The following is a 12768-nucleotide window of genomic DNA, read 5'->3' on the forward strand; positions in this document are numbered from 1 at the left end:
TTTTCGAATGGTCACAACTCACAACCCTTTAAACAAACACAACATTTCGTAAAGATTCACAATCCTTTATAAAAGTCGAACCCCTTCAAAAGAGTCACTAATATTTATTTTATATTCACACCTTTAAAACGTAACAATTATATCTTTCGTAATTTACTTGATTTTTTGCAATAGGTTCAAAAGAGTACTAGTAGTATATTATAATAAATAAGCCTTGGAACAGTATTAGAAAATAATCATGCATCTCTTAACAAATGATTAATTAAACATGTTTCATGTTAAGTATAAAATCTACTAATTATATCAAGATGGTGTCTAATCAATTTTTGTATATCATAACTATTAATCTTAGTTATTACCTTTCAAGAACTTTACCAAATAAAGAAGAACAATCACTATGATAATAATATTTCTCGTTTTTTCTTAAAGACTGATCTAGATTTTTTGATAAAAATTAAACTCTAATCTCACATAATTTTTATTTCACTTTCGTTAAACATACCATCTTTTTTTATAAAATCTCCTTTCCAGGATTCCTAACGAGAGCTTAGTCCATCAGACTTTCACTTTATTTATCGAAAAAATCATCCCTTCTCCCATTCCATCAATGAACAAGCTACTTTAGCACAGTGTCAAAAAACCTTGTTGCAATATACATTATATGCCAAAAGCCCCTAAACCTATGCCTCTTTTTTTTTTTTAATCTTGATGTAAACAACAATATATGTTAAGAAGAAGAAAAAAATAGTTTATTTCTTTTTAATACAGACTAAACAAACATAAGCTATTAAACGACTAACTACACCAGTGAGAATCAGTAAAATTAGAGAAGTATTCCAGCTATGCACATCAAAGCCTAGCTCCAATAATTTGCCACATCTTGCTATCAACCATACTCCTGAATATCTGAAGAGAAACAAAAAAAAAATTAGCGACTTCCGATAAAGGGACGACTATATTTTTGAAGAGTCCGAGCAACGAACATATGAGAAAATTCTGACTAGATGTGATCAACAAGCAAAAAGACAAATATATGAGAGACCATGTTAATCTAATGTGATCAATGACCAAACCTATATGTTGCTTTTGACTCTTTAAAAATGTCTAATGGGTGGCGTGTCGGATCCTCCAAAAGTAGTGCGCTTTTGGAAGATTCGACATGAGTATGACAATATTTTTGGAGAGTCCGAGCAACATAGCCAAATAGATGGAAAATTTTGTGATCAACAACAATCGGAAATCTTTGTTGCCTGGACTCTTCAAAATTGTCTAAGGGGTGGGGTGCATGTTAGATCCTCCTAAAGTAGTGTATTTTTTGAGGATAAGACACGGGTATGACGATATTTTTGGAGGGTCCGAGCAACATAGCCAAACAGATGAGATAATGCTAAACATAATGTGATCAACAACAACAGGAAATCTATGTTGCTCAGACTCTTCAAAAATGTTAGTCGAGCACGTCCCGGATCCTCCAAAAGTAAAGCATTTTTGAAGGACACGACACCGGTAAAATAACATTTTATGAGAGTTCAAGCTGCATAGCCAAAAATTGGTCATTCTATTTGTTTGATAATGTCAGAGTAAAGGTTTTCTTGAAAGTTAAAAACAAAAAAGCCAAAACAGATTGCATTATTTATGCCTTTTATGGACAGGGAATAAATGATGTAAAGGCAATAGTATAAATTTCTACAGCATTGTGAATGGTGAAAACCGAAAAGCATGTTAAAATTTCTGAGAGCTGGTGCTATCAGAGCATCAATTTATAGCTTCCTAAGTATCGATGCAACAACGCCTACTGACAAGAATACAACCTCAACTCTTAAGAATGTCGATGAGGGAGCAACAAATATATACTTCCGCATTATGATCTAGCAGTTCACAGAAACCAGAGGAGAATATGAACTACCAACCTCTGGGCACTTGCAACGACAAATGCTTCCAAAGCCCACCTTGGGTAACAAAACTTAGCTACTTTTCCGGCAGTACTGTCTGGTTCCTGGTTTGCAATGAGAGTCAAAACAACAGGAACAAGAACACACCACTGTTCGAATGGGGCAAGAAGAAGCTTGTCAGCATAAAGAGTCGGGAAAAAGAAATACATCATAATAACGGAGAACGTGACTGTGGTACATACCAGTTGTGCCTGTCCAGGTGCAAAGCAGATGGCAAACACATAAGCTATTCCAGTCACACAGTATACGAGGCAGAGGAAAACCAGGTAGTTGGTGCCAAAGGATGATCTTGGACTATTTAAGAAATAGAACATAGACAGGTAAACCAAAGGCTTTATAACAGTATTGAAATGGTCTATTGTATCCTTAGAAAGGAAATAAGCTAGACTGCTCATGCCACTTTCTCTCTCCCTCCAGTATTCTAACTTGTCTAATGAAAAGGATCTCAATGCTGCAATCTTACAGAGGAGTGCTGCAATTCAAGAAGCATCATGAAATTAGGAGTGACATTAAGCAGGTAAAATTGCGAGTATATTGAACAGAATAGCACAACACATTTGAGCACCGTGAAGTCTCAGGTTAAAATCCCAGCATAGTAAAAAAATTAGGTGATTTCTTCCCATATGTGACCTGGTACCTGTTGCTGGTGGGAGGTGACAGATATCTAATGGAATTAGCCGAGGTGCGTACAAGCTGACCCAGACACCACGGGTATCAAAATAAAAAGTTGCATTACAAATAATAGATGTATATATGTGGTGAATATACAAGTGTTCTTTTGATTTGAGGCAATCAATTAATTTTGAATCATATTGCCAAGAAAGTAAAGCAAGTCAAATCCACCCATATCTAAGAAAAATATATTCAGCTAGAAGATGTCTTGGTTTCAGATTCAGCAAGTAGTCCACTTACACACAGCAATGATACTATACGTATAGCCGGAGTATCCAAAGGTGTCACCCTTCTGGCTGGATAGGATTCCTAAGCATGCTCCAGCAACCAAGAGGATTAAATAATCTGCTGCTTGTATTTGAGCTTCTCGCAATCGCTGTTTGCCAACCCTGAAGAATGTACAATATAGTATAATAACTTGCGTCAGAAAACTGTGACAAGCTTCATCATTGCATTATACCCATGTCTCATTCTCCCTTGATTATTTGTATAAATTTTTTTTAGTTCTATCAAGTTTCAGACAAACCAATTAACTGCTCCCATTTGACCAAAGATTTTGAAGTTGAAACATAAAAAATTGAGTACCGAATTTTGTAACTTGAAGTTGTGTTTGGACATGCATTTTACTAAGAAAACATATGAAGTTTTGATCCAATTTTCAAAATCTGATCGAATTTTATGGCCAAACAGATATTTGAAGATAAATCTTCAATATCTGATCCAACATCTTTGAATAGCTTAATCTCTGTGTTACTTCTCTCGCCAGTTGTTGGACCAGAGAGAGTGGCACAATTTTAGCTGCATAGATTTTCATGTCATGACTCTTGTTAGTCACTGACAATTTTAGAATGAAGAGTGTAGTAGGGGAAATATAACATGAATCTGGATAGCATAAGATACAATACCTTCCAAGATAATATCTATACTGCCGGTTTACGCCTGGAGTGTTTCTATTAGACAAGTCATGGGATTTTAACAAGCCATGAGACAGAGAATCTCGCTTCTCATGCCATGCATCAACAGAAAAAGATTGGTCAGGAGCTGATGCAACACCCTTGGAGGACATTGCAATCTGATCACACAGTTGCATCATATCTGGGGGTACAGGGTAACCATTATGAAGCATCCATCGGACAGGAAGTTGTTCCACGGTCACACCTCCACCTGGTTTGACCATACCCTCAAGGACGTCAATGAAATGGTCAGGAGGATTTACACGATCTGGTACTGCGATTCCAAGATTTGCAAAGTATTCTTCTGCTTTTTTCACAGGGCCGTGATATGCAACAAGACCACCTTTGGCTAGAAGTACCAAGTCATCGAACATCTTGTACAAGGTATAGCTGAAGGACAGAAAGATAAGTCATTCTACCATACTTACAATACAATATAGCCAAATATCAGCACGACATTCTGCCTTATATTGCAACATAGTCTCAGTGTCACATGATTTCAAAAGGCATACCTACTGAGCCAGCTCAATTTTTTTCTATGAACTGGAACCACAAACTGATAGAGCAAGAAAGGGAAAACACAAAAGCAAGAGCATCTCTAACTATCTAAATTTCTCAACTTATAATAACCTGTTTTAATAGAACTACTTATTTAGGTAGAGGGGAATTACATTTCTGTGGTGATTATTTTGTTTTCTTTACAGTTGAAGTGTGTGACCATCTTATCTAAAAGCCTAATTTCTTAGAGAGAGCACATCTTTTAATTAATTATATCTCCAACACGCTCCTCACGTGCAGACTTGAATCCTTTTCATGAGCCAAGCACGTCGAAATTCTAACTCGAACCAAGTCGAAGTGTGTAACCAACTAACCTAAAAGCTTAAGTTGCTAGAGAGATCACACTTTTATTTAAATTATTTATCTCCAACATATATGTCTCTGTATAGTTGTAAACAGGCTTCAAATACCCCTTAATCCACTATTTGTAACTTAAGCAAGGTATATAAAAGCCAAACTTTTTTTTGATAAATAAAACTACTAAATTGGATATCTAGTTTCTGCAGAATTCTAGAAGTTGACTGGGGAGAAAAAACTCCACATACCTTGGCTGGTGAAGAACCATGCAAATGTTTACACCTTCAAGAGCTTCACGTCTAAGAGCTTTAAGAAGTAAGTTTGAGGATGAGCTGTCTAAACCAGATGTAGGTTCATCCAAGATTAGCAGTGAAGGTTCCATGACCATTTCCATCCCCACGTTCACTCGTTTCCTCTGGCCACCAGAAATTCCACGCTTCTCTACAGTCCCAACCAGTGAATCTCTAACTGCCTGAAGACCCAATGATTCAATAACTCTCTCGACTACAAGAACCTTATCAGCCTTTGGCAAGTCTGCAGCTAGTCTTTACGATGTTGAAGGTTCAGCAGAAGACATAAAATGGCAATAAGAAAATGAGAATGAACATTTAGATGTCAAGTTAATCAAACTTGATATGAATGTAAACTTGGAACAACATCTTATGCATGAGCAAAACCTATAATGCATGAAGGCCAAAATTTTCAACTAAGACAATGTTGAAAGATAAAATTAATAGAGCCTTCGTGACATATCCACAATAGTAACAGCTTATGATTTGAACCTTCTATACACGTCAAACTAGGAATAGATAAGGTTATTATACATTAGGGCCCAAATTTTCAACTACAAACTCAGGGCGACTTGTGGATATTCCAAATAGAGTATGTATAACCTAAGCTTAGCACACCCCACATAACAGTTCATAAAACAAGATTTAAAAGAGAAGAAACCAGTTACTGCTGCAAAACACAAGGCAAACAACAATCACATACCCAGTGTAGTCCCACAAAGTGGGGTTTGGGGAGGATAAAGCCAGTGTTATCAAGAGCTAAAAGTGCAAAAAAGCTCTAACGTCTGTGGGGACTTTTAGCGCAAAGCGCAAATAAAACATGGGCTTTAATGAAAACAGGCGCAACGGGAGAAAAAAATACAAATATATATGCTTAGTTGAACACTTATAATTTATAAGCATTGAAAAGATATGGCACTTGGCACTAGGTAGAGCCGTAGAGTGTACGCAGACCATACTCCTACATCGGCGGTAGAGAGGTTGGTTCCAGTAGACCCTCTGGTCAAGGAAAACAGTCGCGAAAGAAGTAACAGAAGTACAAGAAATAACAGATAATAGCAAATATAGCAGAAAGTAACAAAACGGAAACTACAACAAATTAATACGATAATCGAGGTACAAAAAACAACGGATAGTAAAAAATTGAAGGACAAGAAACTACAGATATTAAGTGCCATATAAACACTTGCTAAGTGTAGAATGCTTGATGAGATGCACTAATGCAGATGACATTGACCCTTAGAAGACACAATCACCATGAGTGAAAAACTAAAAGAGTTATCAAAGTTTATGCACTTCTGGAGAACATATACACATCTACAAATAGCTTAAGTGTTAAGTGCAACTAAATCCTAATTAAGATAAATTGTAAGAAAAATAAATGAAACATCACAAGTTTTCACTAATTGATAAGATCTTCTACCATTTTTTTAAAAAAAAATTATCTTTACAAAACTCTGGAAAACGTGAAAATTGTTTCAATTATCTTTTCAACTTACTAGGTAACTAGAAGTTCAGAGAAATACGGAAGGCGATATAACAATTCAAAATAATGTCATTTCAACAAACAAAAGAATTTTTAGGAAAAAGAAACATTGGATGTTATTTTCCCCGTAGTGTCAGTTTCTTGAAAATAATGCAGTGTGTATTCTAACTGATACCTGCATCTTGCATTAAATCGAAGGTTCTCTTCCACAGTGAGGTTTCCATGGACTATATCATCTTGGGCAACAAAACCTGTAATTCTCTTGTATGAGTGGATAGATTCTGCCCTTCCATTTATGAGAACCATCCCAGATAATGTGCATTGTGTTAGCTTGCCAGCCACTGCAGAAAGAAAAGTAGTCTTCCCTGCTCCAGATGGACCCATGACGGCAGAAATCCGACCAGGCATAAGTTTTCCAGTAACAGACCTCATCAAATGTTTGTGCTTCTTTTTTAGAGTAATGGTCAGGTCTTTGAAAGAAATCTCAATGGGAGGCCTAGTCTTAAGCTCAGTATTATCATCAGTTGCCATTGAGATAACTCCCGAGAATGTCATATTCTTAGTCTTTTGCTCCATAGCTTTCTCTTTCTCAAGCTGACCATATGCATATTTAAAAATTTGGCTCCTAGTGTGCAGTTTTTTAGCATTGATCGCTTGCTTCTTTATATTCTTATCTCCAATCTGCATATGGAACCCCTCCATATTGTCTGTTTCATTTTCAATTGAATGCATCATTTTCGTGAGATCACTAGGTTCTTTTTTCTTTCCTTTTCCGGATGAGCTGCTAGGACCTTTAGGTGGTATGGATGCTTCATCGTTAGTTTTAGGTAGGTTGAAAGCTCCTCTTGCTCCTTGCTTCACGCTCATTTTCTTTGAGAATGAGCGAGATACCTGTTGTTGCAATCCAAAAGCACGTTTTTTAGCAACATCTTTTACTAATCCCCACCTTTCTCTTGCTTGTGCAGTTTCTCGCGCATGTCTTGCTGCAGCCTCCCTGGACTTGGCGACTCTTTGATACTTAGTATTTATGACTTGATCAGAGCAATTATAAAAGATGATCAGTATAAAACTCAAAGCACCCTACATGTAAAGGTGAAAAGAGGTCAGATACTATGCAACAACTTCAATTTTAAAAAATCAAATCATTAAATTCAGAATAAAAGAATTGGTCTCTGATTCTACAATGAAAAAGATAGACAAGGAAAATTTTGAAATAATTCAACACCTTATAATCTCCTATGGATCCTAACACAATGAATATGAGACAGGTTTTCTAACATAAAGTGTTATTCGACATAGTAACATCTTCCTTTTTTTTTACAAGATTGACAAGGGAAAATGACTAAAGTGTAGTGTCACTGAAAACTCCGATTTTAAGTTTAACACATAAGCATGCTAACGAATATAGGTAATATTGTTTTGTATACCAATGAGAATGACTGATTAAGAAGTATATAATGGAACATGTAGATACATGTATGGTATGACTCAGAGGTACAGATGTGGGAGTATGAAAATCTAATAATCTTGAAAAGAGAAGTTCGAACTGCAAATGACAAACTTGGTATCACAGCTCTAGGTTTAAGGTATCCTAGGGAGTCTATGGAACCGGTGTCTTGTAGAGTCTAACTTATGCGTGTGTTGTCAACCACTCGTATATCTTAGTGACTATGGACATTTCAGAAAGTTTTACCTCCCTTCTCACTCTAGATGTGCAAGTAGAAATTAACCTTATGAATTTCCCTTTGTCTCTAACGATACATAGTTTAAGTTTATGTTGATGCACTTCGGTCATTAATGGAGTTACTTTATTTCTCTCATAATTATTATTGTTAATTAATTGAATTGTGAAGTATGGGCTTGAAGTGGATAGTCACTAAACTAAATTGGTTCGCTCGCTGCAAGTTGGCAAGCATCGGATGCAGTGCCATGTCTCCTCCCATTTTGGAACGTGACACTAAGTCCCCTCAAACATAGACTTTAAACTGTGACAGACCTTGGTAAATACTCATTCACTGAAAACCAGAACCAATTTAAAGATAGAGATACACAGTTTGAACAGAAACCCCAAGATTACTTTGCCAGATAAATTAAAGCCAAGGAGTGCAAAATAGTGTATTTTCATGAAGAAGTAAATGCAATAGACTAAACAAAGTAAGAGGAAACTTACAATAAGTATAAAACCAATTACATGCAGCTTTTGTTTGTCTGATTGTTTGTGGCAATTACTCAACTTGATGCATTCTGCAATGGTCAAAATGCCAAAAATGAACATCTTTGTTTGTTGCCACAGTGAACATAAAGCAAAAATAACTTAACAGATCCCCAAGTAATTCATGAAAAGACTATCTGGATATTCACACTTTTTAAAATCAGAAATTTGGATACTTTTTGCCTAAGAAATAAGTTATCTGTTAGCCTATACAATTAAGTAGAGACAACAACTCATACCCTCAACTAATATGGAACTCTATAAGTATCTCAAAAGTACTGGGAGGTGGAAACTAAAGGCCAAGACCGGCTCAATACAATAATGTGGAGTAGATGATTTGTATGCGCCAACTTAAGAGGGAGTGTTAGAATAGGAATAATTATATGTAATCCTACTTAGAATAGGAACAGGAATAAGAATCCTAGTTGAGAAAGGAGTCTACTGTAGTGTCTATAAATAGAATCTCAATGTAATAACATAGATACACAACTCAATAATATTTCTTCTCCAATATTTCTCACAGCTTTTACTTCTCATCCGGAGCATTAGATATAGTCAAGTCCGTGATGAAAAAGATTAATATATAGTGGTTGTAACTTCCACCTCCACTTTACCGAGCTAAGCTATTAAAGCTTCTAGAATCGAGAGGATTTACCTCTCGGTGCCGTAGAGCCCTTCCTACAGTAATTCCTGGAAGTACACAAATAGAGATATAGTCAATTATGATTGTAATAGAGTTATTACAAGTGCGATAATAATGAATGCATCAGAAATTTTAGTTCAAGCAAAGGAGTCAGATTGTGCAAAATTTGCAAGTACTCCTTCCATCCAATTTTACTTGTCCACTATACTAAGATAGATGTCCACTTTTACTTATCCATTTTGGAAAATCAAGAGATAATTTATCACTTAGTTCTTAATTTACCCTTATTATTAACTCTAGTCATTTCCCAAAGCATTGAATTTATTATATCCAAAGGGTGATATAGTAAAATTGTCATTCTATTTATTGCTCCTTAAAAGGGGGCGTCAAGTTAATACTGGACAAGTAAAAATGGACGGAGGGTGTACTTGGTTACTGCCTCAGAAGACAAACATGAATGCTGTGAGTTCTGGGATCAAATTCAATACCCTTCCGAGCAAATAACCTTTTTGGTGGTAGTTGGACAGTAAGATCCTGGTGAGCAGAATAACTCCCCACCGTCTGTTTCACTACCCCAACGATCAGCTGCTCCACAAGTGTGATTTACCTTGCCTGGAGGTAACTGGTATGAATATCTGGAAATTTTCTTTACCAAACGCGTATTAGTTGATCATATGACTATAGAAGGCATGCTGAAATAGGATAAGCAAAAGTGGAACTAGAAAAACTTACGGTTCACATAAACCATTTGTTTTGTTGAGTGTAGCACGAGGACAGAAAGCACCTAATGGGCAAGCTGCATAACATATAATAGGGATCCTTCAGATCAAATACCAAAACCTCATGGCTTAAAAAGTTTATTCATCAATTTCAAAGGGAAGCAGGAGTTCTATATGGAAAGTAAGTTACTCACAAAGCCTTCTGAAAGTGATAACTAAAATTCTATTTGGCAAGGCATACATTCAATTCGGTATCATTCATATAATCATCATTGTTAATGTAGAGGTTGCTAGTTTCTAGATTGAGGTTTCAAAACAACACTAGACTCATCATGAAAACTCTAAACAGGCCTTCATTTCCCGTGCAAGAAGCAACGTATATTCATAATAAGTAAGCAAAATAGTGACTTTAATCTTAGATGAATAAAATTGAGTGTTTAAACAATATATGCAAAGAGAGGAATTAAATCCTTTGCAACAGCTAGGCTGCCAAAGGGTTGTTTTTACTTATAACTTATACCCTTAAATATATTATGTACAAAATCATCAAAACTACACTGGTAATGTAACTGAATCTTTACATAATCAAATCACTTATATGATAAACTGGTAAATCTCTATGATATTAATCAGTAAGCTGATCAAAATTGTAAGTGACCAGCTATAACTGGTTAAACTACACTAATGCAAGAATCTTTATATTATCAGAGCAGTATAACTTCAATTTGAAGAATTAACAACTCAGACAATTGATAATCGAGAAGAGAGTCTATAGATATGCTTACGCATCATGCAAGTCAAGCCTCTAGGGCAGAAAAAACCCTCACAACAAGGTTGATAGTCACGAGTACGATCAGGCATATCTTTTGCATTCTTAAGGTCAACTTTCTCATTTTTACCAACACTGCAAGACCATCCTGGTTCACATCCAGGCACCCATGATGTCAAGTTACAATTCCTATTGGGTTTTAAGATATTAGCTTTTTGACTTGATTTTGTCTCCAAAAAACTTGAAAAGTAGAATTTCATCTCTGCAGCGTTACATAGCCTCTGTGTCACGTCTGTGTTAAGAAGATCGGCATATTGTTAGAGATAAAGGGTGTTTCAAACTATAGCAGAGTTCAAACAAGCAAAACTTCGATGCAAAAATAGGAAACAAAATGACAAGAATTTTCTACTTGATTTTTCTAGCTCATTTCTTTTAGAATTTAAGTTATATATATTGACAGTGTAAATCATGTCAGGCTACCCAAACTTGAATTAATTTGAGAAGATAAAGTGGTGACCAGAGTTTCACCAGCAAGTTCATTAGGATCAACGCATGCAAAAAGCATCTTGCGATTAAAAGCATAAGCAAATTACATACAACAACAGCATACCTCATGTAGTCCCACCCAATGAAGTTCGGGGAAGGTAGGGTGTTCGCAAACCTTACCCCTACCTCAGAGGTAGAGAGATTGTTTTTTCAATAGACCCTCGTGTATGCAACCATATTATTGATAATAACAACAAATAAAAAAATCAATACCTTTGGTCTCTTTAAAGCAATTATTTAAGAATTCCAAGTTTTTGGCAAAATTAAATGCCTCAAACAACTCAGCATCCCTAAAACGTGAAAAGATTAAGTTTTTAATTAGAATATAGATAATTAGGAGATGTTAAACTATAATGCAATTAAAACTTACACATCATCAATGCAAAATCCCAAAACCTGGGTGATATCCTTATGGAATACTTTTGTAAGATTTGCAAGTTGGCCATAAATGAAAGATGCAAGAACAGGCACAGCAGTAGGATTAGCATTAGCATTAGCAGGAGGAGTTTGTTTACTAGGAGGTGCACACCAAACGCATGGAGAAAAACCCAAAACAAGAATCATAAACAAATAATAAATGGGTAACCATATCCTAACTTTACCCATTTCATCTAATATTCCAAATTAATTAATTCCTAAAGAAGATTAATGCCACCACTAAATAAAACATAAAACTGAATAAACTAAAAAAATAGAAACAACCCCAAGAAGCAAAAAAGTGGAAATTTTTCAAGGGATGAAGGATATTTTACAAGAAAACTGAAACAACACAAAGAACCAAAAAGATGATTTTTTTTCTTCAATAAAATGGAAATAGAAACAACCCAAGAACCAAAAAGATGAGATTTTTCAATAGAATAGGAAATATAAACAAAAAAAACAAAAACACAAAAAGATGAAATTTTTCAAGGGATAAAGGACATTTTTCATGAAAATTGAAACAACCCAAGAACCAAAAAGATGAAATTTTTACAAGGGATGAAGGACTTTTTTTTTATTTTTTTGGGGTTCAAATGGCCATGGAGACAAGAAGAAGCTCCAGAACCAAAAAAAACAAGAAAGGGTTTTTTTGGTCAAAATTTTTGGGTGAAGAATCATGAGTGAGATGTGTAGATTCTGGGAGGAGCTCCACTGTTTTTGGAAGAGAAATGGCATTGAGAGATTAATGGCTAAATTGGAGGTTAGGAATTAATGTTTGCATGCAAATGTTTTTGTTTACATACTTTTGTCTAATGATGTTTTTTTATTCCCAACACGTATGTCCATGATAGGAAAAAAAAAATCACCTTTGATTCAATTCATGAAAACTATATATTAAAATTTTAAAATCCATTGAAAAAAATTGACCAACTTTTTGATAATCTCAATTATTTTTAGTTTTTGGGGCAAGAAATAAATAAGTCATCATGTTCAAATATTTTTTTTATTGTACTAATTTTTACACAACAAGTTGATCAAACTTGGTAAATTTTGTTAAAAGAAAAATTGGGATTGAATAGATGGATTTTTTTCACTTGTGATGTAGAAAGTGGAAGTAAATAAACAAACTTATGCTATGACAAAAGAAAAATCTATGAGGAGATTTTATCTATTAAAATATTTCCATAGTTTTTTTTCCTTATAAACCATTTCAACTTTATTTTTCCCCCTAACTATACTCATTTATATTAC

At 35.1% G+C, this 12768-nt stretch overlaps 1 protein-coding gene across 1 annotated transcript; it reads right to left on the reverse strand.

Annotated features, from left to right (window-relative positions):
- Positions 1–551: 551 nt before the first annotated feature.
- On the reverse strand, positions 552–12304 carry LOC107029693 (putative white-brown complex homolog protein 30). Its single transcript, XM_015231134.2, has 14 exons — positions 11468–12304; positions 11311–11387; positions 10568–10843; positions 9796–9859; positions 9552–9698; positions 9076–9110; positions 8379–8452; positions 6384–7288; positions 4681–4977; positions 3530–3967; positions 2865–3013; positions 2135–2424; positions 1911–2041; positions 552–906 (listed from the first exon to the last, which is right to left on the reverse strand). Exons 1-14 carry the CDS (start codon positions 11701–11703, stop codon positions 750–752), a joined length of 3276 nt encoding a protein of 1091 aa, XP_015086620.1. The 5' UTR covers positions 11704–12304; the 3' UTR covers positions 552–749.
- Positions 12305–12768: the final 464 nt, after the last annotated feature.

The sequence above is a fragment of the Solanum pennellii genome, chromosome 9 (genome assembly GCF_001406875.1).
Source record: "Solanum pennellii chromosome 9, SPENNV200".
Classification (NCBI taxonomy): domain Eukaryota; kingdom Viridiplantae; phylum Streptophyta; class Magnoliopsida; order Solanales; family Solanaceae; genus Solanum; species Solanum pennellii.